Source organism: Antechinus flavipes, chromosome 3, assembly GCF_016432865.1.
Source record: "Antechinus flavipes isolate AdamAnt ecotype Samford, QLD, Australia chromosome 3, AdamAnt_v2, whole genome shotgun sequence".
Classification (NCBI taxonomy): domain Eukaryota; kingdom Metazoa; phylum Chordata; class Mammalia; order Dasyuromorphia; family Dasyuridae; genus Antechinus; species Antechinus flavipes.
The window spans coordinates 247,389,730-247,415,831 of record NC_067400.1 but is presented as its reverse complement, the minus strand read 5'-3'; the positions used below and the strand labels follow the sequence as shown (position 1 = coordinate 247,415,831).

Below are 26,102 nucleotides of genomic sequence, written 5' to 3'. Positions count from 1 at the left end.
AAATAAAATGACTTCTAGACCCTATGGATTCCTAAAAGAGAATGGAACCATTGCAGGATGTTGCTGAATGGTTTAAAAGAGAAATAAAATTTGTGGAATCAGTATATATGATCTGTACAGCAGAAAGAATTGACAGAATAGAAAAACTTGAATCTACACTGACATGTCTCACAAAAGAAACAAAGATGAGATGTTTGAATGCAAATATACAAAAGCTAAAGACAATTTAGAAAAAGAAAAGTAAAAAAAAGTAGCATTAAAAGAAAATATGATTTCCATGATGATATCCAAGATATCCAAAGCATAATGATCATGAAGACACAACTTAAAGATTCTTTCAGAAGAACACAATAAGTCAAAAGAGTTGAACACCATAATTAAACACAAGAAAATCACTCACTTTGTTTGTTGAACACAGAAAACAAAGTGCTAACTGAAAGAAACCATAGGTCATCTCCAGATATATGCTAAGACTTTAAAATGGCATGTTTCTCCCAATTAAAGTTTTTAAACACACAGTCTTAGAGTTGAAAATTACCTCAGTGTCATCTTGTCCAATCCATGCTGGTAATACGTGCTTCTTTAAGTAAATATCAAAAAAAAAAAAAAGCTTTAAACTTTAATTGCCTCATTCCATCTGTCAGAAAGTATTCAGATTCTTAGACCTTTGAATATGTACATATTATTGGAGAGATGAACTTCTATGCACACATAAAAAGTTTTGGGGATATAAAAAGATTTCAACTTCAAGCTTGTATATTTACTGGACAACAAAGTCATGATCTATATTCTAAATTAAAGTAAAAATGATTTTTTTAATATATAGATGCAACAGCAGCACCCTCATCAATGGTATCTGCATCTGCCCCTTCAGTGTACAGTGTGCACGCTCTCTCACTCCTTGCAGAGGTAAAGATATTTGATTTCTTAGCATGAATCTTTGTTTTAGAAAAGGGTGATACTGATTGCTATAAGTCAAAGGTTACCTAGTTAATTTAGCCATAGAAGCTTTGGAACAATTGGTGGAACTTTTAAAATGATTGCCTGTACTGTGGAATACTCCCAGAATAAAGGGAGAAAATTTTGGAACAGACTAGAGGGGGCAGGGGATCTTGTGAAGGAAAATATTAGAGAATAAGTAGATCTGCAATTTGAAGTAGATGAGGATCAAATTGTGATATGAGGGACACAAGAATAAAGACTTTATTATACAAAGGATATAACTCTCTCAAATTTGTGAGGCAGCATAGTAGAATGGAGTGAATACTTACTTTCTGAAGTCAGAGGGACGTGCATTCAAACCTCTCCTCCAACAATCCTTACTCTGTGTGACAATGGAAAAGTTAGCCTCCCTGTGCCTCAGTTTCATAATTGTAAAATGGGAAGGTTGAACCAGAATGTTTCTATATCTCTGTCAGCTCATTGATTTATATAATTAAAAGAAAAAGCTGCCAACTCTAAAGCTATAATCCTTAAAAAATCCTAACATTAGGTTTGGCTCCCACTATAGCATGGGAATAGTAATTCATGGGCAATGCCATGGTCATTTTGATTCTTGAGTAACCTTTGCAAGTTTTTACTATAGAAGAAATTTTCTCATAGTATCTATATTTTGATCAAACAAATTATCAGGATTCCATAGACCATTGTCTTAAATCACCAAATCAGTCAAGTAAAATCATTATTCTTTTTGCAGCCCAAAAGCATGTGGCTATAGGCTAGATTCTCTGGAATGTTAGGATTGAAAAAGGGCGTTAAATAAGATCCTAATCTAGCCCATTCGTTTTGCAAATTAGGAAGAAGTCTATGCAAGTGAAGTGCTTTATCCAGGACTGTAATCCAGGGCTTCCAGCGTTCTTTTCACTGTGTACCATACTGACAAAAAATTGACAGAAAATCATACTTGGACATTTTATTGTTAAAAAGTCTCAGATGACAAATTTCTAGAATGTGTAGTAGAAGCTATGTTCTTTTTGCTGTTTTTTCTTAAGGTTGTAGCATGTCTCTTGGATGTGATTTATCGTAGTGATGAAAAGGAGAAAGCTGTGCCATTAATTTCACGTTTGCTATATTACGTTTTTCCTTATTTACGAAATCACAGGTAATATAATTCTCTCTCCTCTTCTTCCCCCTGTTCCCCAGAATCTCTTCAGAATTTGGATAAAAATATGTGGGGGGAAGGGTGAATAAATATGTCACTTGATGTTCTTCAGACAGTCTTTGAACTCAATCTTTTCCTTTCTTCCTCTCTCCATCCTCACTTCCCTATGTAGTACCTACAATATCCCTAGCTTCCGGGCTGGTGCCCAGCTACTGAGCTCCCTGAGTAGTTATGCCTATACAAAACGAGCTTGGAAAAAAGAAGTCCTGGAGTTATATTTGGACCCTGGTTTTTTTCAGATGGATACTTCTTGTGTTCAGTAAGAAATGTTTTTTTCTAAATATAATATGCCATAACTGATTCAAAATCAAAATAATCTCTTCTGTGATTTGATAATCTTATCTATATTTGTGATATCTACTAATAGTAAATAAATCTAAAACTGCAACATGCTACTTCTAATTAACAAAATGAACTTGATTTTTCATAAGATGAGTTATTCTAGCATCTAAAAGGATTATTTTATCCCATTGGAGAGAACATTTTATCCTTAGAGGATACTTTAATTTTAGTTGCCATGATATTTGGCTTAGTAGCAATTATAATATTTGGAGCATATTTCATCTCTCATCCACACAATTTTATGTTGTTATTTAAATAGAGGGTAGATTTTAATTTATCTTAATGATCTCATCTCTTTCCTCAACCATATCCATTTCTTTCTGACCCCTGCCCCTGATCCTTCCATCTACATCTAGAGAAGTGATATTTCTCCAGTAGTAACTAAAAAAGCTGAAAGTTTGTCAATCTCATGATAAACAAGCCTTAAAAAGAGGAAGTTACAGGGCAGCCTAAAGTTTGCACCTGGAACGCTACATTATTGAATTGACTTCAATCATAAGAGAAAGAACTGTATCCATCAAATAAATCCAGCATAATCTGAAATTATCTGGAAAAGAGGAATTCTTCAAGTTTCCTTTTAGTTTTTCATGTTCATGGGCAGGAAGAACTATGATATTCTGGGGTATCTTAGTCTCTGAGACCTTTTAGACCTTCCTGTGACCTCCCCCTCTGGGCTCTCAATGCCTCTTTAAGATAGGCCTCTATACAATAGTCCTGCAGTTATAGCTGGAAGAAACCTTACAAAGCACTAGCAAGTGGAATTTATTTTTCCCACCACTAATCCTATGCTTATAAGAAGTAAGCAAAAAGCATCATCAAGAGGCTGGTTTATTTGATGGAAGCTCTAGAAAGAGTTAATAATAAAATCTATAAATTTATAATTCATATATTCTTTTCTTTGGTTTAATTTAAAGAATGACTTTTTATCTCTTTGATAATCTTAAAGAACTAATGATTTATGCTTTTTATTTTAGTTTGGTTTGGTTTCATTCACAAGTATCATTTTTTTTGTTTATGTCATCTAGAATTTAAAAATGTTTTAAAGTAATATTCTCTGATGGTTTTAATAGGATTCTCAGTTTTACATTTGTATTATTTTACCATCTTTAGTTGGAGATCCATTATTGACCATCTTCTGACGCATGAAAAAACAATGTTTAAAGATTTAATGAGTAAGTATGAGGTTATTCAAAGATCATCTTATTATTTTATTTAGGATTTTGAATTTTTTTTGATATAGGATCTTGCCTCCAATTTTAGAATGTTTACTTAAATTTTTATAACTGAATCCAAACTGAAAAGCACAATGTATTTTAAAGAGATTTCAATTTAATTGACTAGATTTTGACATTTTCTTCATTTCTCACTTAAAATGTCCCAAGTTAGCAGTATTTAGAAAGTTCCTAATATTCACCTTGAAAAGAAACTTTAGATAATGATTTTTCTCAGAATAACAAAATTTTTGAGAATTTGATATTGTCCTTATGTCCTCCCCAATTGTTTATCCCACTTTAAAAAAAAAATATGGGGTAGACATGTGCCTTTGTTTAATTGGATTATGATTTTTTTCCTGATGATATTCATAATTCTCTTAGTATAAATGACATGTAACTTACCCCACCAGAAAATTTACTCATTAATTACTGGTTATTTATCATGTTTATTTTAGACATGCAAAGCAGTTCTTTAAAATTGTTTTCAAGTTTTGAGCAGAAAGCCATGCTTCTAAAGCGTCAAGCATTTGCTGTCTTCAGTGGAGATATTGATCAGTATCATCTGTACCTTCCATTGATACAAGGTAAGAATGCTGTTTTTCCTGAGAATGGAACTTTAATTTTGGGTCCCTCATTGCATGAAATATGGGCTCCCAAGGTTAGAAGGTTTTGAAAATGAGGAGACTTGATATTTCTCCTACCCATTAAAATTCATTCATCTGGTACAAATGCATCTTCGATGAGGAGTTATGTGTGTTACCACATAACTTTCCATAAGATAAAATACTAGGGAAGGACAATAGGAAATCCAAGCCCAAGATTCAAATTTGAAGGAAATGTATTAAAGGATATTCTTTACCCCCAGATGGAATTAGAAGAGTCCTGGGGACTTCCAAATCTGTATCTATATTTGTTCCCTAGATTAAGATGCTGTGGCAACTTCAACAGTGGCTTACAAGCTTTTGTTCTTTTGGATAGGAAAATACCAGTGCTGACATAAGAGATACTCCCTCCTTTGGAGTGGCTCTAGATTAGTAATTGATAAAGAACAAGATGTTATTTGTTACATGTTGAGATTTTGTGCCACTGTAATCTCTTGAGAGGAATGAGAATATGAGACCGATATGTTCCCTGATTTATTTAAGGTTCACTAACAATAAGGAGACTGTCCATAATGTTAGGTTCAGATAGAGAGAGAGATTCATACCTGAGACAGATTTACACCAGGCTGGTGTAAATCAGATGGATGTTACTGGTATAGAACTTAACATCATCTATCATATCACTATCTGGGGGACTATCTCCTGATGACAAATAGGAATAGCAGAGATAACCAGAAGGATTGAATCTTAAATTAAATACTCAACACAGCAATTAAAATAGTAATTTTTTTAGTTCAAGGAAGAGGAAATTTGATGAGTTTTCTCCTACCCATTTCATTTCCTTCATGTTTCTCTATATGAGTGATTATGTGATACCCTAGTTCCATACTAAGGAAGGGGGAAGGGGGGAAAAAGTTCACATATAAAACTTACATTTCCAAAGAAAAATTAGCAAAAGATATTATATGTCACCAACTGAAGCATCAGGAGGGCTGAACATAGAAGTGAGATAATCAATTCAAATCCACTTCTAAATTAAGGTAATAGTATGATAGTTCCAGATTGGAGTAATATAGCAGTTCCAACCATCAATTCCCAGTTTTTTATTTTTTGCATAGGAAAGATTCTCTCTGATACATGATAGAGATGTTGTCTCCTTTTTAAAGAAATTTCAGGATGATGATTAGGTCATAGTATGCTACCTCTGCTTACAAAACTATAGCATATTTGGATAAAACATATTGTGGAATATATGAGATTATAAAACTGGAGTAGTCTCTGATTTACCAAAGGTCAATAAATACAGGAGATGTGGAGGGTCTTAACTATGAATCTGCATGGTCTGGGGTCTTTGAGGCCCAAATGGACCAATTATTTATGAATAGTTGTGTTATTTAGGAATTATTTACTTACTAGGAAAAGAGAGAGAGATTTTGGCTATTTCTCAGGGGTAAAGGCACTTACAAGGATATATGTGAAAGAATGTTGGCATTAATGCTAGAAGAATGAAGCATATCAAATCAATTGATGCAAAAACATAATAATTTTACTTTGAAATAAAAAGTTCATTTCACCATCTCTTTTCTTTGCCTTGTAGATTTAAAAAGTGCTATATCATTTGACTCAATTTGGTTCTTCAAGACCTTCTTAAATTCTGGTCCTTCCAATGTTCATTTTTCCAAGGAGATCTACTTCATAAATTATCTGGCAAATGCCAGAAAAATGGCCTTGGATTAATTTCTCTAGTAAAGAATAACAGGATATATAGAGATGCTTAATTTTTTTTTTAACCCAGATCCCTTGGAAAGGACAAATAAATTACTCCATAAAAATATTAACAAGCAAAAATAAAAGCTTTACTTATTAATATGATTATGAACAAACGTATGTATGCATGTATATCATCTACACACTGGTTTCATTTACATTTCTCAAAGATAGATTATCATATCATATCATATCATAAAAAAAAATCTTAAGAGACAAAGCCATATCCTTACACAAATAATAAAGAGGCTTATAGAGACCAAACATGCTGGAACTATAGAGACTAAGCAATTTAACAATATAGAAAGCCACTTGAGCAGAATTATGGAGAATTTTTCAAAATTTTCAAAATAGCAAAACATTTAAACAGGTTACAGTCAATGCAGTGAGAACAGCAGATACCATAAGGAACTTGGTTAACTAAGCTAAAGATAAGTTTGCTTAAATCTGCAGCTTCTACTTATAGAAATTTCTTCATATCACATACTTGTATAAAGAAAGACTTTCTAAAATAAAAAATGATGGCTTTCCTGTGACTCAGGTCTATTTTTAGTAGAAATAGGCTCTGATCTAACAGAGATGCATGCTATGGCACTGAACTGAGAAGAGAATGATATCTCTCTTAATTAAAAAGATTATTAGTTGATTTTGTCAAGTTTGTGAGAGTAACTAGAGAAAGAAATGTGTAAATAGAAGAATCAAATATTTAAAAATGGATGGTGGGTGGGAGGGAGGAAGGAGAGCCAAGATTATAGAATATAGGCAGGGATTTACCCACGCTCTCCAAAATTTCCTTCCAAATTTTAAAATATTGCCTCAAAACTAATTCCAGAGTGGCAGAACCAACAAAAAGAAAGAGGCAAAACAATTTTCCAGCCCAAGACAACTTAGAAGATCAGCAGGAAAGGTTTCTATTCACTAGGGAGAGTGGCTCTAGCAAGCTGGCAGCACTGAATTGGCAGCAGTAGGTTCAAGTACTCTGAGCCCACCTATAGTAATGGGGTCAGATAACTGGTCAGAAGGAGAATATAGAGGCTTTTTTGGCACTAGGTGTAGCACTTAATTGCATTGCCCATGAAATATCCATATCCCAGAAAGAGAAGGATAAACATGGAAAATAGGATAGAAAAAATAAAATACTTAAAATACAAAAAAAAAAAAAAAAAAAAAAGATTTGGGATCCTAAGAGGACAAGATGGTATACATTTTTCATGTATTCTTCCATTTTCATTCCCTCTCCCAGTAGCTGAGAAAGTAGAGCCTGGCTGTAAATGGTAAGCAAAAGGCAAGAATTATTCAGTTGTACACATAAAGAGGATTGAGAGGGGGAAGAATAGAAAATGAGTAGTTGACTGAAAAAGGGAGAACTAAGGATTTTCCTTTCTATCCACAGTGCCAGTATATAATCTAACTTGATAAGAAACTAATTTAAGAAAATGTTAAATATATTAGCTTATTAGAATTACTTTTTATTTTACTTAAATTAAGAAAAACTAAAATTTTCCCACCATGTAAATTAAGTAAAAAAGAAAATTATTACATCTTTAGCCTCTGCCCCCTATTTGGAACTCTGAAGTTACACAATCACTCTAGATGCTTTTGAGTAGAGGAACCTGGATTGTAGCTGAAATTTTTATTAAGAATAATTTGCTCCTTTAGTAAGCCATGATAAAACAGATTTACTGCACTAATATAACTAGAATCTTGTCCTTTCTCAATCCTCCTCACCAGAGTATACATTCATTACATGTTTTAGCTCTTTTTTCTTCTTTCCCCATCTTGTGACACAGGCATCACTACAGGAATCACTCTTAACTTGATCTTCTCTGTAAATTTGGTACAGTTTTTCTGCAGGTCCTAATTTATTGTTCATCACCCCTGCACAGATTCAGTTCATCATTAGGTTTTCTTGCTAGGACAGAAACTCAGTTGTATACATGGATTGCTGCCTGACATACTTCTAAGTTCAGATAGCGGTCCAGCTAATTCTTTTTTGTTGCTCACTGGGTTTTCTGGTGATTTCATATGGTCTTGCTTCTTTCAGAATTCCATGGTCCTTATCCTTGTGTCCTCCAAAATAGCTTTCTCTTCTCCTTAGGTTCCTTCATTTACATAACTAAATGATTCAGTTCCTTATTTGGGAAAGACTCCCTTTCCTCTACCCCATGATGCAAGACTTTCTAAAATCCAGCACCTTATTCTTAGCTTTCCAAGGTTAAGCAAATATTTTTAACTTCAAGATCTAATACATCCTTAATTTATTAGCTTCAACCTATCATATTATTCAGATTAGCAATAAGCCTTTGAACTCCAGCAACAAAAACATTTATTGTTATTCATATTTTTATGACATATTAATAATCTCTCCCCAGAACGACTGACAGAGAATCTCAGGGTTGGACAGACATCCATAGTTGCTGCTCAGATGTTCCTCTTTTTCAGAGTTTTGCTGCTAAGAATATCTCCTCAACATCTGACGTCATTGTGGCCAATAATGGTCACTGAATTGGTGAGCAAAAACATTTGTCTTAAAAATATAAGCTCCAGTCAAAGAGAGAGTAATTTCAGGCAGATTGTAATGGGAAGGCCCCTGAGCAGAAGTTGGAAGAATTTTTAATGACATAGGCAAGAGATTGTTATGGGGGAAAAGATGTGCAAGAATTTCAAGAGCTATTTATCCAAGAGGAATGAGACAGAAGGAGAAACAGCCTAGCTGGCACCACACTTTTAGCTTCTGGCCTTTCCCTCCTTTCTTGTTTTCTTTCTCTTGAAGATAACTATGGTATGACACTTTTCTTTTTTTTCCTTTCCTTTTTTTTAGCATGACATTTTTCAAAGATGAACTTTGTTTCATTTTAATAAAGTATGTTTTTAATCACAAATTCATAAAATATTCTTCCCATCATTATTAAATTATAGAAAGGATATACTTGATTAGGGTCCCTGAAGGGCCAAAAGTAGAGTATTTTAACAAATTAACACCTTATTTATTATGTTTAATCACCACATACTAGCTGCCATGTATACATAATTTTTTAAAGATTGTGACAACTATATTGTTCTCTTAAGTGCTTTTTTATAAGTCATTAAAGAGTGTATTTTCTTTTTAAGATTCAGACATTTTTACAATTTGAAGATGACCTAAAACAGAGGAATGAACCATCAAAGTAAGCATTTACAAAAGTTTTTGTATTTATGTACTTATGCACATTTGAGGAGTAATTTTGTCTCATTCTTCTCCCTAGACCTCTGAAAATAGAAGGATTAAAAAGTGCCATAGAAACAAGATATTTTAATATGTCTACAAGCATGCAACTTTGTAGATCTATTAAAGGTTTACTCATTATACCAGAAAGGCACAAGTCGCTTGCCACTGACATAGAATCTGGCCTTTAAAAAATGCCACTATAAAATTCAATTCCACTTTAAAAGCATTTATTAAATGTCTAGTAGTGGCAGGCTGTATGCTAAACAAAAATAAAAATAAAACATTCCCTGCCTTCAAGAAGTTTGCTTTTTAATGGCAGGATTACACACATATGAGATATGTACAAAATAATTATAGAAGGGAATAGAAGAGTACCAAGAGCTGGAAAATTCATGAACAGCCTGGGAAGTTGGCATCTAAAGTATACTTTGAAAAAAGCTACAGAATCTATGGGACAAAGATAAAAGAAAGAAGAACATTCCAGGAATAAGGAATAATTGGGGCAAAGGCACAGAAATAGAAGAGGGAATATTGCATATAAATAATAGCAAGTAGACCAGTTTGGCTGAAATTTGGGCATATGAAAGGTAATAATGTTTTAATCATATCAATGAACATAATTTTAAAGAACAGTATAGTCTAATTTTAACTATAATAGTCTAAGATATTTTTCAATAGACCGATTACTAGTGAAGGTTATTTTACTGATAGATCAGACAAATGCCATGCATTTATATTCCTGGTATTCATCAAGACCTCTTGTAGAATTTGTTTTGAATACAAGTGAATGACATAAAAATCTGTCCAATGGATGGCCATTCAAATGGATTGGTTAAACTTAATCATTTGGACCCAAAGAGTTATGATTGATAGACTGCTAATAATATGGAGACAGGTTTCTGCTTTATACTTTTTCTGTTCAATATTTTTCTAAATCAGTGAGTGAAATAAAGATTCAGATGTTTGGTTTATGAAATTTATAGAAATCATGAAGCTTGAGGTGGGGTTTCTAATATGTTACAGAATTAATATTCAGAAGATCTGACCTTAGTATGAAAATTTATAAATGCATTTATTGAAATGCATTCATGTTCCATGGAACACTAATTTATTTCTTAACTGGATATAAGTTAAACTTTTTTAATGATAGAAATTTTTTACTGGGGAACATGATCAAATGCAATGGAAGAATTTCTTCTAAGCAGTTCATAGAAAAAATTTTATAGGGATAAATGTGATGTCTCATTCTTAGACTAAACATATCAATTGCACATGTAGAGTTAAAAATGTGAAAAAGACATAGGGATTTTAGTGGAACATAAGTTTAATTATAATCAACAAACAATAACGATGTGTCTAGCAAAAAGATATATCTCATCCGTTACTTAATGCATGGTCAGGAAGATTTAGGAACCAAAAGTCTATTACAGAGAAGCATAGAGCACCTAACAAAAGAGCATAGCAAATTGGATTTGTTAAGGGGGAACATAGACATAAATTAGAGGGCTGTCAGGGAGAATGGACACAGAACAATCCACTAAGGGCTTGGATGAGTTTGGAACCCTGGAGGAAAGGGAGTACTCTCTCCCCCAAATCAGTAATTTCTGGCATAGTTTTTATAAGATTCTTATGTAGATTTAGTAGGCTAGGATATTGAAAGAAAATAATAATGATTCTGGACATGAGGATCGGTGCTATTTCATGTTAGTTGTGATCCCATTTGGGGTTTTTCTTGGCAAAGATTCTGAAGTGATTAGTCATTTCCTTCTCCAGCTCATTTTACAGATGAGGAAACTGAGGCACAGTGAAGTGACTTACCCAGGATCACACAGCTAGTAGTGAGGCCAGATTTGAACTCAGAAAGATGTGTCTTCCTGATTTCAGACACTCTGTTCACTGTGCCATCCTCCTGCCTATTTGAGTATTTAAGTAAATTCAATATTAGTGCAACACTTTCTAGGCACTTTCTCCAGTCTCTTGTAAATCCATAGTAGCTGCCTTGCCTTTATCTACCTAGAAGAGCTTCCTAACCTCACTAAGCAGCCATTCCATTGTCATCCAGGCGTTCTCTCTGGCATGCTACAGCTCCACAGCAGCTGCTTTACTCCCACTGGGGCAACTTCTTCCTCCTTTTCTTCCTTTCTAGCTACACACAGTTTCGTCACACCACCTGCCCACTCCCACTGGAGCAACTTCTTCCTCCTTTCCTTCCTTTCTAGCTACACACAATTGCCTCACACCACCCAGAAGGCTAATCCCCAGAGAATAATGATAGTTCACCTGAACTTATTTCTCAGTGACTAACATAGTTTCACTGTAATTCCCTTCCCATTTCAGTGCCATGATTCTAATGGAATGTTTGCTCAAACTGTAACAAAGCAGCTTTTCATCTGATTCCCTCCTGACAACACAGCTTCTCTTTCCAGAACTTATTGCACTTTCACTTATACCCCTAACCTACTGGTCACAGTGTAATTATTGGAATTTTTCATGTTCCTCATTGCCACTTGCAAGTTCTCTCTCATTCGGTACCTTTGTCTTTCAATAACATCTCATCTGATGTTTAATCCACAGTCAAGATTCTGCTAACTGTTGTCTACTGTCCTTCAGAATATCTTCTTTCCTCACTAAATTCAGTGCCTGATTCAGTCTTTCTCTCTTGCCCAACTCTGGCCCTCATACTTTAATATATATAGTAATAGTTTCTCAAACACTCTCATCTCTCAGTTCCTCAACTGACTTTTCATGACCTTCTTCCACTTAACCTTGGCTACACACAGAGATGATCATACCCCTTTTTCTTGCCAGTGAATTCTAAAATTCCCTTTTGTGATCACAGTCTGTTGTTATGTTACCTCTCCCGCTGCTTAAAACCCCAAATCCTGTTCTTCATTTTCACTTCCACTTTCTAGTTCCCCCAACCAGTGGTTCTTTCCCTGACCATCACACTAGTTGTTAGTTATGCATGACTTCTTTCCTTATCTTAAACCTGTTGGTGAACCAGTTCAGTTCTGCACAATGCTCTTCTATTAAGCTGTTATCCATTTATCCTGTCAAAGATCTTGCCTTGTCGAGCCTCAATTTAGAGTAGAGTATCATGCTGCCCTCTACAATATGTTGCTGAAGGAAGCTGAAGGAAATTGTGAAATGATGTTAACTGGATCCACTACAAATTTATGTTATAAAACAACTGGGTTCTTGGTGTAGCTGATGAATCTTTTTAAACCTTCCTGATAAACTCACTCTCCCATTTACCACTATGGCTTTTTGAGACCTTTTTATCCCTCTTCTAAACTCCCACAGCTTCCTCTTTCACCACCCTCTCAACTTACAACTTTGATCATATTTCTTTGAAAAAATGGAGATCATTCACCTGGAGCTCCTCCTCCATTTTTACTCATTTTCTACAACCAAGACATTTTCTTTCACTTTCTTCCTTCACACCTGAGGAGATGGCTCTCCTTGGCAAAGTAAATCCTTCTACCTGAACAAATGATTTTATTCTATCTCTTTTCCAACTGATTTTTATCATCCTCTTTTTCAACCCCATTCTCACTCATCTTTAGTCTGTCTACTTATTTCTTCCTTGCTGCCCTACAAATACAAACATGGCTTCCCATTCTAAAAAAAAATACCCATCCTCATTAGCTAAATTTTTTGAGAAGACCATCTACACTCTATATCTCTACACTATTCTTAACTCTCAGCAGTCCAATTTAATGAGCTAAAAGTGCTCCATCCAGTTCCCAAGGAACGATCTGTTAATTGCCAAATCTAATGGCCTTTCCTCAATCCTTATCCTTCTCAACCTGTCCCTTATATGTACTTCTACATTCTGATACAGTCACCACTCTTGTATTAAGTCCTACTCCATGCCTGGACCATGGCAGTAATCTTCTGCTTAGTCTTCCTGATTTGTCTTTAACTATTCTAGTCCATTGTCCGCTCAGGTGCCAAAGAAATGTTCCTAAAATGTAATTATTACCACTACTATTCTTCTCCCGTTTCCCTCCCATGCAGTAGCTCCAGTGACTCCCTTTTACCTCTAAGATCAAATATAAGATCTTCTGTTTAACTTTTAAAGTCTTTCGTTAACCAGATATCTTCCTACTTTTCCCTGTCTTCCTAATGCCTATCTTACTCAAATATAACCTAAGCTCCATAACTGGATTCCTTGCTGTTCTTTCTACAAGGCACTTCATCTCCTAACTTTTTTACTGTCTGTTCTCACGCCAGGAATTCTTTCTCCTTATCTCTGTCTCCTGTATTTCATGGCTTCCTTCAAGTCTCAGCTAAAATCACCTATAAGAATCCTTTACTGATCTTTCTTTCTTTGTGTGAGTAATTGGAGTAAGTGACTTATCCACAGTCACGCAACTAGGAAGTATTAAGTATCTGAAGCAGGATTTGAACTCAGATCCTCCTGACTTAGGACTGATGCGCTATTCAGTGCATCCTCTAGCTGTTCCTTCCTAGTCTTGCTTAATCTTAGCGCTTTCCCTATGTTGATTATCTGCAGTTTGCACATATAGCTTGTTTGTACATAGTGGTTTGCATATTGTATCTCTTATTAAATTGTGAATTCTTTGAAAACAGAGACTGCTTTTTATCTTCTTTGGTTTTCCTGTTGCTTAGTGCAGTACCTGGCAGAGAATAGATGCTTACTGAATGCTTATGGATTTGATAACCAAAAATATTTAATACTGATGTTTAATATTAAAACATTAAACCATCTCACTGTGCTTCATCCTAGAAAATAGGTTATGGCGATAGTGCATGATTGTTGTCTTCTAATATTTAAAGATTTAAAAGGTAGTTGTAGAGAAGGAAATTTAAAATTTTTCTGCTTCTCTCCACTGGAGCGATTAGTAGAAGTTGCAGAGAGAGATTTAGGTTTCATACTTTATATAGAACTTCCTAAAAATGAAAGCTATTCAGAAATGAAATGTGCTGCATTAAGTTAATGAATTCTCCAAGAGTCCAGAGGTCTAAGTGGGACTTGGATGACCACTTTTTAAAAATGTGAAAGAAATTGTTGTTTCAGAATGGTTAAACTTGATGATCTCTCTATTCTCTTCCAACTCAGAGATTTTATGAAAACTATGAATGGAGAAAAAACTTCTTAGGGACATAGAAAATTTCAAATAGTAATCTAACTTAAAAGACCTTTATGAATTTATAATGGGCATTTTTTAAATTATAAATTATGCAGAAGCAACAGCAAAACAAACAAAATGAGGGCTCCAGGAGCTGATGGCAGTGAGATATCTCCAAATGAATTGATCTTATATTTATCAGCTTGCAAGTTCCTGGACACAGCACTTTCTTTTCCACCAGACAAGATGCCTTTATTTCAAATGTAAGTTATATGTATTTACCACGGGGTAGGTATATGTACTATTTTTTAGAAAAGTTTATGATTTCTGTCACTGAAATTGCTTGTAGTTGTTCAATAAATGAGCATCCATAACTATGTATGTGTACATGTACATACATACATGCATATATATGGACATATATATATTAAATGGCAAATAAACATCCAGTAACAAATTTCCTATAATATAAAACCCGAGTTTTATATAACTTGATCACAGTTTCTCCTATTAAATGCACAAATCATAGAATAAAGTAGAAGGTCCTTCTTTCTTCACCCCAATTAAAAAAAAAACACATCATAATTTCCCATAGAAATGGCCCTGAACTATAATAATTGATCTAAACATTTATTTCTTTTTTTCTAGGTATAAATGGGCATTTGTTCCAGAAGTAGATACAAAGACTTCTGCTCTTCTCTCAGACTTAGAGGAATATCATCAAGAATGCAAACCACATGTTGTTAGAATCTTGGAACTTCTCATTTTAAAATATGGGGTAAACAAAAAATTGTACCTTAAAACTTCAATGTATATTCTTAATTTTTTTCTAAATTACAGCATAGATATGATAAAACTCTTTAGGCCAAATTAGATATAAGCTAATTTAGGAAATCTCATTTGGAGTAGTTCTAATCCCAAGCCTGGATCATTCATAAACCATATGACAATTGACAAAATGAGGTCTACTAAATAATAGCAAACAAAATTTATATTCAGCAAAGATATAGCACTGGTTTAATGGGTCTGAGTTATGATGAGACTAAGTTGACTGTATGTCTATACTAAATTTAGCACTAGTATACTAGGTCAACAGATTGCCTTAGGTAGGGTGAACTGATTTCCAGGTTAAAAATATATCTTGTCAAAGCTCCTGTGCCAGTGAGATCAGATCCATGAGCGCCCCTTAACTTTTCAACCTGAGCAAAATACGAAGACCCAGTCTTCTTAATGTAGTTAGGTGGTTTTGTAGTTGGTCAAATTATATAGATTGATGTTAATCTTGAAAGGTACATGTGGAAGAAGGTATTCCAGTGAGCTGCAGGACTTTGTCCTTGCTCCTGTTATGCTGAAACTTTTTTTTAATCAATGATTTAGATTAATATCATAAAATGGCTAGCTTTCCATCACATCTGAAAACAGAAGATAACCATTTTGTGGATGATGTTGTAGAAGAATTTTTGCTAAGTGTTCAGCAGAAATAGACTTCTGAGGTCCTTCTGAGAGCCAAAGATTTTATGATTTACTAAAGCATCTTCAAGAAGCTATTAAAATATCTGAAAGCCAGAAAAAAAAGACTTTCTAAAGTCTATTACTAGAAGTGATAGTAGGCTAGGGAGAAAACCTTTCTCATAATATAGAATTTAAATTAAAAGCATAATTATTATTATTATTTTTTTTTTTTTTTGCGGAAGCAATTGGGATTAAGTGACTTTCCTAGGGTCACACAGGTAAGAAGTGTTAAATGTCTGAGGTCAGATTTGAACTCAGGCCCTCCTGACTAAAGGGCTGATGATCTATCCTCTACTCCATTTAACTGCCCTTAAAACATAATTCTTATTGATAATAAATTTTCATGAAAAGTCATAGCCTGAGAATTTTTATTTGATCTAAAATCTTTGTGTAGAGTTCTTGACAAAGCCGAATAACTTATATTTTTGGATTTGTTTACAGGAGGTAAATAATACTAATGAGACAGCTTCTATCAAGTGTGAATTCCCTCTTTTACGCCAACATTCTATATCCAGCATCGTGCAGTTGATGCCATTCTTCAGGACTCTGAGCTGTGCTTTTAAGACTCAAAGTAATTTGTCTCATGAGTATCCAGGGTCTCCCTTAGCAGAATTTCCTATTGCAGATGGCCCGAGGATCTTGAAACAACTGGAGGAAAGTGTTGAATGTGATTTTCTGGAAAAGCTGGAAAGTTAAAGACTCTTTGTTGTATTAATTTTGTAATCAGAATGTGATCTAGTATGGAAGTGTACTATGGCATTGTCAATTTATTTTCTACTTTGAAAGTTAATTTAAAATTTATTTAAAATTTAAATTTATCAGCATGAAAAATCTTAAGTGACTTTTAACTGGTCAAAGGACTGATTTTTTTTTTTTTTACTCAGCTTATGCAGTTTTTTAAAAGTTATTGCTACATCCAAGTCTAGAAAAATTATAGCTTTTTCACATATTTATATGAAGAAAGAATACAAAGATGAAGGAAAGCTCTTTTTGTTCATGGTACAGAAATGCAGGTATATTTTTGTTTCTTCCAAGTACACTGTTTCACTAAAAACATATTAATATAGCTTTTTTCATGCAGGTATTTCTTTTTTAAAGACAAATATTATATAATTTTCCAAAACAGTAATCATTTGAAAGTGGCTGTACACAATTTATAAAAAGTAACAATCAAAGAGTATATTTGAAATTGTTCCAACTACTGTTCTATTAAAATCACTTTTGTTATGTTACGTGACTGTAATAGAAACAAACTGAATCATCACTTTGTTGTTTTATTCCCCTTAGTGAGGTTATCACAGATGTTTCAATACATCAAGATCTGTGATTTCACTAGTGAGTGTCTTGTTACCCCCCTCCTACCTTTTGCAATCCTACTATAATTTACAAAATGGTTTTTATTTGCTATAGCTGAAAAATTCATCCCTCTGCTGCCAGCCTAATATGAGTCTCTTGAAATTTAAATAATCTTATCCTGGAAACAGATGTATAATCTGTCTAGACTCAAACATGAAGATTTTTGCAGCTTGGAATAAGTTTTTCCAGAGGCTCATCCCAATGCCATAATGAAGCTTTGAAGTAAAATTAGTGAAGGAAATGCTTAAGTTACTGTATTACTTAACTTGCTGAAATTATAAGCAGTGTTGAGAATTGGATTAAAATAAACCTATATAAGACTATTTATTTAAGCCTATTAATAAATTTGAAGATTTTTGCATGTCTTTGGTCATTAAAGAAATACATTCAGAGAAAGCTGAATATCTGTAATAAATAGTAAAAAAATAAAGTTATCACAAACTGTGACTCATTGATTGAGGGAGTTTTCTCACTACACATTCCTTATCAATTTAAACACAGATATCATGCAAAACAAGCCTAACATTGAGGACTTCCACTGGAATCAGAGGATTAGGACACTCAACTACTCCCTTTTGCTAAGGGGACCCTCTGTTCTATCCAGACTTCCAGACTATATTAACTTCAATCTTAGGGCAGCTTGGCTAGGAATTGGGGAGAGAGAAGGAGGTTCTCCTTTTTCTCTAGTTCTTTGGTTAAAGCTTAAGTTTAGACTCCTGGTTAGGGTGTTCCAAAAGGGGGAATAGAAAAGTCTTTAGTGTAAAAAATGAATAAGATATGGGAAATGAAGCGGGTTATGGTCCTTTTAAGAAACTGTATTTCCTATTGATTTGTGATTCCTTTCAGATTCCAAGCTCCTCCTGGCTGAGGCATTTCAGTTCAGGCCTTTGATTTACAAATCTTGATCAAAAGCATCCCTTTAAATTCCAATAGGAGATCCTGGCTGATGATCTGCTCAGGTTCCCCAACCCCCACCAAGACAAGCAATATAATGAGCTTCCATCAACTAAGGTCTTTGCAGATGGATCTTGGCAGTTCCTTTACTGCCAGGACCTTTTGCCCACTGAGAATTGCATTCTCAGTGCAAAACTCAATTTTCCATAGATTAATATTACCAGTGCCATCCTCTCTTTACCCTCACCTATTTCCCTAACCAGACTTTAATCTTATTTCCAATCCCCATAATAAACCTCTTTTATCAATCTAGATTTTCGAGTCTGTAAATTCCTTTACAGAGAACCTCTGCGCCACCAGAAGGGAGTCCCCAAAACTCCCTACCCTTGTGCTGAATCCCAAGGGGTTGCAGGGGAGCTCCACTTGATTCCCTGAACCCAGAACCTGCCACTAGACTTCATTTAGCTCCCTGACCACCAGAAACCCTAATTTCATCTGGGTTCCTTAAATCCAAACCTCATCAGGAAGGACATTTATTTTCTATACACAAAAGAAATTATAAAATTAAGACTTATTAACCCTCATTGACTAATAAAGGGGCCCATGCTAGCTATAGTTATACACAGCTTGGGGGAAAGGGGAGAGAGAGAGAGAGAGAGAGAAGAGAGGAGAGAGAGAGAGAACCAACATTTATTAAGCACTTATTGTCAATTGTAATGGGCTTGGAATTCTTGAGTCAATGCACTGAAGTCAGGACAGCTGAGCACTTAAGGCTAATTACCGATTGGACAATACTCTATGGGCACATGCTTGGAAAATGGTCCTTCGCACTATCCTGTGCTGGCTCAATGATTGGTGTATACAGAGGATTGTAGGAGGGACTAGGGGGTGGAGTAAGACTAACCAGAGTCACTTTGTCAGTAGAGGAGGGAGAAGGAAGGTCGAGGAGATTCTATTTCCATCCAATTCATTCCTACCTCTAAAGACCAAGAATAAAGACTAAGGACTTTTGCTTATCCTGACTCTGGCTGATTCTAAAGTATCAGAGAGGCTTAGACTTACATGAACTGATGTTAGTGAAATGAGCAGAACCAGGAGATCATTATATACTTCAACAATGATACTGTATGAAGATGTATTCTGATGGAAGTGGATTTCTTTGACAAAGAGAAGATCTAACAGTTTCAATTGATCAATGATGGACAGAAGCAGCTACACCCAAAGAAAGAACACTGGGAAATGAATGTAAACTGTTTGCATTTTTGTTTTTCTTCCTGGATTATTTCTACCTTCTGTATCTAAGATATACTGTGACATAATATGTATAGGACTGCTTGCCATCTGGGGGAGGGGGTGGAGGGAGGGAGGGGAAAAATCAGAACAGAAATGAGTGCAAGGGATAATGTAAAAAATTACCCTGGCATGAGTTCTGTCAATAAAACGTTATTTAAAAAAAAAAAAACTTTAAAATTAAAAAAAAAAAGATTCTAAGGTATCCAGGGTGCTAAAGCGGTCTTCACATTTAGCACCCGAGCGTGGGGCCAAGGACCCTACTTTCATTGAAGAAGTCTCCAGTGACCAGGAAATTGGGTAAGTATTTTAATAGACGAACAGGGAACTACTTTGTTAAGAGCTAAACTAATAATCTTTTCTAGCTGCAATGGGGCAGATATTGAGAAAAGATTCTCCCCAACCCCACCCCAAAGATCTGCAGGAAGCATACTCAGACTGATCAAGAGACAGGACTTATTTATGACTTGGGAGCAAATTGATGGATTCCTGGATACATTAGAACATACATTCCCTTGGTTCTTAGAGGAAGAAGAGATAAGCCTAAATAATTGGAAACTTGTAGGAGATCAACTATGTGAATATTATAATGATAATGGTTCAGAGTCAATTCCAAAGAAATACTATATATATACAACATAATACAATTGGCCTTAAAAAATCCTGCAAGTTATAGAAAAAAGAAAAGTTTTCAGAACAGCCAGATGAGGAAGTGTGACCAAAATGAGGAGGTCAAAGGAGGGATTAAAAGTGATATCTCCAGAGGGCATGGGGAGTTGAGTGAGAATGAAGGGCGGGGTGATTCTCACAAAGCAGCTTCAACCCCGCCTAAACTGGAACTAGTTCTTGACACGCCCCCAACAACTTCACCTTCTGGGATGGAGGGGGGAGGAGTAGTGGGAGGGGAAGTGACACCACCAGCACCTCCCCCTCAGAAATCACCCCCTCCTATGACTAGATTGCAAAAGGTAGTACTTAAAGCCACAGAAGAAGGGCAGAATTTAGGTTATTTGAAACTGGAAATGTATCCTGTGATTCAACAGTTTAACTCTTCAGATCAAGAAAGTAGAAAATACACTCTTTTTGTTATAGAAATCCTCAAAGACCTAAAAAAGGCTTGCACTCTTTATGGGGCTACATCAGCTTAGGTTAAGATGTTATTACAGAATTTGGCTTATGAAGTCTTAACTCCTAGGGACTGGAAATCTATAGCAAGGACATGCTTAGAACCTGGACAAAACTTGTGGCTTTCTGAATATAGTGAGCTCTGTAGGATATAAGCCCAACAAAATAGTCATAGTGGAGTTAATCCTCCAATCACCTGTGACCAACTAACAAGTGTAGGTTCTTACGCAGAAATTTCAGTACAGATTAACTACCCCTTAGCAGCATATGAGCAAATTGCTGCTCTTGCTGCTATCAAAGCATGGGCTTCTCTCCCCAGTAAAAATGACAAGGTTGAGGCCTTCACAAAAATAACCAAGAGCCAAATGAACCCTTTGCTGATTTTGTGGGACGTTTGCAGACAGCTGTCATACAAACTAATGGTGAAAATACAGTAACAGACATTTTGATAAGACAACTTGCTAAAGAAAATGCTAATGAGGTTTGTAGAAGAATTATATTAGGACTACGCAAGGATGCTCCTTTAGAGGAAATCATAATACGCTGTGCCACAGTGGGCACAAATACCTTTTGTAGACAGGCTATGATGCAGACTTCCCAAAATTGAAACATGGGAAGACAGGGTCCCTTTTGGCAAGGGACTTCTAGAGAGACTTGTCAATGCAGTAGGCTTGATCATTTCACCTCCTGAGAGCACTTACAAAACAGTGTCCATCCACACACTGATGTGGGAAACTAGGGAATGTGTAGATAATATCCCCAGTCACTAATACAGGTAGACAATGTGTGACTTATCACCCAGGAGAAGTAGTAGCATCAGGTTTACTCATAAAACTCCTAATAAGCAACCTGGTGATAGTGTCCCAGATTCTAACTCCAAGCAACAAAATCCAGGAATATACTGGACAGCATCTGTAACAGCTGACCGACCTATGCTGACTAGCTATATAAATGGCATACCATTAGAAAGATTGGTAGACACAGGTGCAGATCATACAGTCATTAGAGGTGCCAACTGGCCCAGTCACTGGCCAAAGATTAAGGCAGACACCTAATGTCTGGCACAGGAGGATCAATAGCAGCTGAAGTTAGTGCTACCCCTTTGAGATGGATATTTGAAGGTGAAACAGGAATTTTTACTCCTTTTATAGTTGAAAAAAATCCCCACTAATCTGTGGGGAAGAGACATTTTACAACAATTAGTGTTAAAAATGAGGACTTCGGGTTTTTTAGGCAGGGCTACTGTTGAAGGCCTGCCAACACTTTCACCTGTTTCTATCCAATGGAAAACTGATACAACAGTGTGGATAGAACAGTGGCCCTTAGGTAGCGATAAAATTCAGGCCTTATTAGATATAGTACAGGAGCAACTTGACCAAGGATATTTACAACCTTCTCTAAGTTCTTGGAATTCCCCAATATTTATTGTAAGAAAGAAATCTGGAAACTGGAGGATGCTGACTGATTTAAGATCAAAGGGAGTGATGAATGAGAGAGAAATCTGGAGAAAATGACAGTAGAATCAAATGCACTGGTAGAGGAACTGGCCTTATCAAGTCAGACTAGAGAAAGGGAAGAAAGAATGAGGGACAATCAAGGTTTTTAGAGATACAGAGAAAGGGAGGATGGAAAGGTCATGGTGAATGGCCTCTACTTAATCTGCAAAATATGATGTAAGATCCTCAACTAAGATGAGGGGGAAGAGTAGTATGAGAGTCTTGAGAAGAAAAGAGAAGATTCTGAACAGCTTCTCTGGGGAATAGGATAATCAATTATGGAAGAATAAAAGGACTGCTGCCTTGGTGCAATGATGGTACTAAAAAATTTAGATAATTGCCAGGTAATGTGGAGAGACCCAGAAAGTGGTAAATGGAAGGGACCAGATAGGTTAACTGCTTGGGGGAGAGGGTTTGCTTGTATCTCTACAGGTGGAGAAGGAATCAAATGGGTGCCAATGAGCCACATTCACCTTGTCTATCATAGAGATGGAGCAGACCCTTGAAACAAAGGAGAAGACTCAAGAAACATTGGGTGGTTCTGTTGCTGTTGCTGACTGTGCCCACCACTGAAAGTACATGGCAGTTATGGCGTTTAACTCATGGACATAGAAAATTGTTGGACTTGAAAATCCTCAGGAATCATTGGATTTTCTGAGACATGATAAGACTGTTGTAGGACTTCAAAACCTGCAGGAATCATTGGATTCTCTGAGACATGATAAGACTGTTGTAGGACTTCAAAACCCTCAGGAATCATTGGATTCTCTGAGACACGATAAGACTGTTGTAGGACTTCAAAACCCTCAGGAATCATTGGATTCTCTGAGACACGATAAGACTGTTGTAGGACTTCAAAACCCTCAGGAATCATTGGATTCTCTGAGACACGATAAGACTGTTGTAGGACTTCAAAACCCTCAGGAATCATTGGATTCTCTGAGACACGATAAGACTGTTGTAGGACTTCAAAACCCTCAGGAATCATTGGATTCTCTGAGACACGATAAGACTGTTGTAGGACTTCAAAACCCTCAGGAATCATTGGATTTTCTGAAAAATGATAAGACTGTTGTAGGACTTCAAAACCCTCAGGAATCATTGGATTTTCTGAGACATGATAAGACTGTTGTAGGACTTCAAAACCCTCAGGAATCATTGGATTCCCTGAGACACGATAAGACTGGTGTAGGACTTCAAAACCCTCAGGAATCATTGGATTTTCTGAGACATGATAAAACTGTTGTAGGACTTCAAAACCCTCAGGAATCATTGGATTCCCTGAGACACGATAAGACTGTTGTAGGACTTCAAAACCCTCAGGAATCATTGGATTTTCTGAGACATGATAAAACTGTTGTAGGACTTCAAAACCCTCAGGAATCATTGGATTTTCTGAAAAATGATAAGACTGTTGTAGGACTTCAAAACCCTCAGGAATCATTGGATTTTCTGAGACATGATAAAACTGTTGTAGGACTTCAAAACCCTCAGGAATCATTGGATTTTCTGAAAAATGATAAGACTGTTGTAGGACTTCAAAACCCTCAGGAATCATTGGATTCTCTGAGACACGATAAGACTGGTGTAGGACTTCAAAACCCTCAGGAATCATTGGATTTTCTGAGACATGATAAAACTGTTGTAGGACTTCAAAACCCTCAGGAATCATTGGATTCTCTGAGACACGATAAGACTGGTGTAGGACTTCAAAACCCTCAGGAATCATTGGATTCTCTGAGACACGATAAGACTGGTGTAGGACTTCAAAACCCTCAGGAATCATTGGATTTTCTGAAAAATGATAAGACTGTTGTAGGACTTCAAAACCCTCAGGAATCATTGGATTCCCTGAGACACGATAAGACTGGTGTAGGACTTCAAAACCCTCAGGAATCATTGGATTCCCTGAGACACGATAAGACTGGTGTAGGACTTCAAAACCCTCAGGAATCATTGGATTCCCTGAGACACGATAAGACTGGTGTAGGACTTCAAAACCCTCAGGAATCATTGGATTTTCTGAGACATGATAAGACTGTTGTAGGACTTCAAAACCCTCAGGAATCATTGGATTCTCTGAGACACGATAAGACTGTTGTAGGACTTCAAAACCCTCAGGAATCATTGGATTTTCTGAAAAATGATAAGACTGTTGTAGGACTTCAAAACCCTCAGGAATCATTGGATTTTCTGAAAAATGATAAGACTGTTGTAGGACTTCAAAACCCTCAGGAATCATTGGATTTTCTGAAAAATGATAAGACTGTTGTAGGACTTCAAAACCCTCAGGAATCATTGGATTCTCTGAGACACGATAAGACTGTTGCAGGACTTCAAAAACTTGTGGGGATCATTGTAATCCCTGGCACACGAAGCAATGAACAATAGATTGGTTTTGGACCATCTCTTGGCTGCTAAAGAAGGCCTATGTGTGATTGTTGTTTACATACCCTCCTTCTAGGACTTCTGGAAATCTTTTACAACACCATGTTGATTCATACTGTTTGTTATACCACTACTTGCTTGTACAATTCATGTTTGTTACACCACATTGAGCCTGCGCTGATTGTGGGGAGAGTCACCACTAATAACCTGTGCATTATTGCTATGTGCTTGTATAATACCTCCCATGATGATGGGTTTGTGCATACCTGTTTCTAATAAGAGCCTTCAGCCCAGAAACCTGCTAGCAATCCCCACTTCCCTTTGGTGCTTTGCATCTCCCTTCCTGAGAAGTCAGGGGGGTCGTGATCACCTCCTTTTGGGGGTTCTCACCTCCCTGAGAAGTTAGGGATGGCATGACCACCTGTGTTCTAAAACAAAAGAAAGCAGGAGATGTAATGGGCTTGGAACTCTTGAGTCAATGCACTAAGGTCAGGACAGCTGAGCATTCAAGGCTACCTACTGAATGGACAATACTCTATGGGCATATGCTTGGAAAATGGCCCTTCCCACTATCCTGTGCTGGGATGGAGGGGGGAGGAGTAGTGGGAAGGGAAGTGACACCACCAGCACCTCCCCCGCAGAAATCACCCCCTCCTATGACTAGATTGCAAAAGGTAGTACTTAAAGCCACAGAAGAAGGGCAGAATTTAGGTTATTTGAAACTGGAAATGTATCCTGTGAGTCAACAGTTTAACTCTTCAGATCAAGAAAGTAGAAGATACACTCTTTTTGTTATAGAAATCCTCAAAGACCTGGAAAAAGGCTTGCACTCTTTATGGGGCTACATCAGCTTAGGTTAAGATGTTATTACAGAATTTGGCTTATGAAGTCTTAACCTCTAGGGACTGGAAATCTATAGCAAGGACATGCTTAGAACCTGGACAAAATTTGTTGTGGCTCTGTAGGATACAAGCCCAACAAAATAGTCATAGTGGAGTTAATCCTCCAATCACCTGTGACCAACTAACAAGTGTAGGTTCTTACGCAGAAATTTCAGTACAGATTAACTACCCCTTAGCAGCATATGAGCAAATTGCTGCTCTTGCTGCTATCAAAGCATGGGCTTCTCTCCCCAATAAAAATGACAAGGTTGAGGCCTTCACAAAAATAATCAAGAGCCAAATGAACCCTTTGCTGATTTTGTGGGACGTTTGCAGATAGCTGTCATACAAACTAATGGTGAAAATACAGTAACAGACATTTTGATAAGACAACTTGCTAAAGAAAATGCTAATGAGGTTTGTAGAAGAATTAGTGTTAAAAATGAGGACTTCGGGTTTTTTAGGCAGGGCTACTGTTGAAGGCCTGCCAACACTTTCACCTGTTTCTATCCAATGGAAAACTGATACAACAGTGTGGATAGAACAGTGGCCCTTAGGTAGCGATAAAATTCAGGCCTTATTAGATATAGTACAGGAGCAACTTGACCAAGGATATTTACAACCTTCTCTAAGTTCTTGGAATTCCCCAATATTTATTGTAAGAAAGAAATCTGGAAACTGGAGGATGCTGACTGATTTAAGAAAGGTAAATGAACAGATGGAAACTGAAAACTCTTCAGCCTGAGCTTCCATCTCCTACTCAGTTGCCT

At 36.2% G+C, this 26,102-nt stretch overlaps 1 protein-coding gene across 1 annotated transcript in view; it reads left to right on the top strand.

The window, feature by feature from the left end:
• Window positions 1-17,705, top strand: part of DOP1B (DOP1 leucine zipper like protein B) — a 132,098-nt gene extending 114,393 nt beyond the window's left edge. Inside the window, exons 27-36 of the mRNA XM_051984839.1 lie at window positions 827-909; window positions 1,992-2,101; window positions 2,274-2,420; window positions 3,614-3,675; window positions 4,173-4,301; window positions 8,459-8,595; window positions 9,198-9,253; window positions 14,507-14,653; window positions 15,039-15,168; window positions 16,344-17,705. Of these exons, the coding sequence (XP_051840799.1) occupies window positions 827-909; window positions 1,992-2,101; window positions 2,274-2,420; window positions 3,614-3,675; window positions 4,173-4,301; window positions 8,459-8,595; window positions 9,198-9,253; window positions 14,507-14,653; window positions 15,039-15,168; window positions 16,344-16,598 (1,256 nt within the window). The 3' untranslated portion in view covers window positions 16,599-17,705. The remainder of the gene's footprint in view (window positions 1-826; window positions 910-1,991; window positions 2,102-2,273; window positions 2,421-3,613; window positions 3,676-4,172; window positions 4,302-8,458; window positions 8,596-9,197; window positions 9,254-14,506; window positions 14,654-15,038; window positions 15,169-16,343) is intronic.
• Window positions 17,706-26,102: the final 8,397 nt, after the last annotated feature.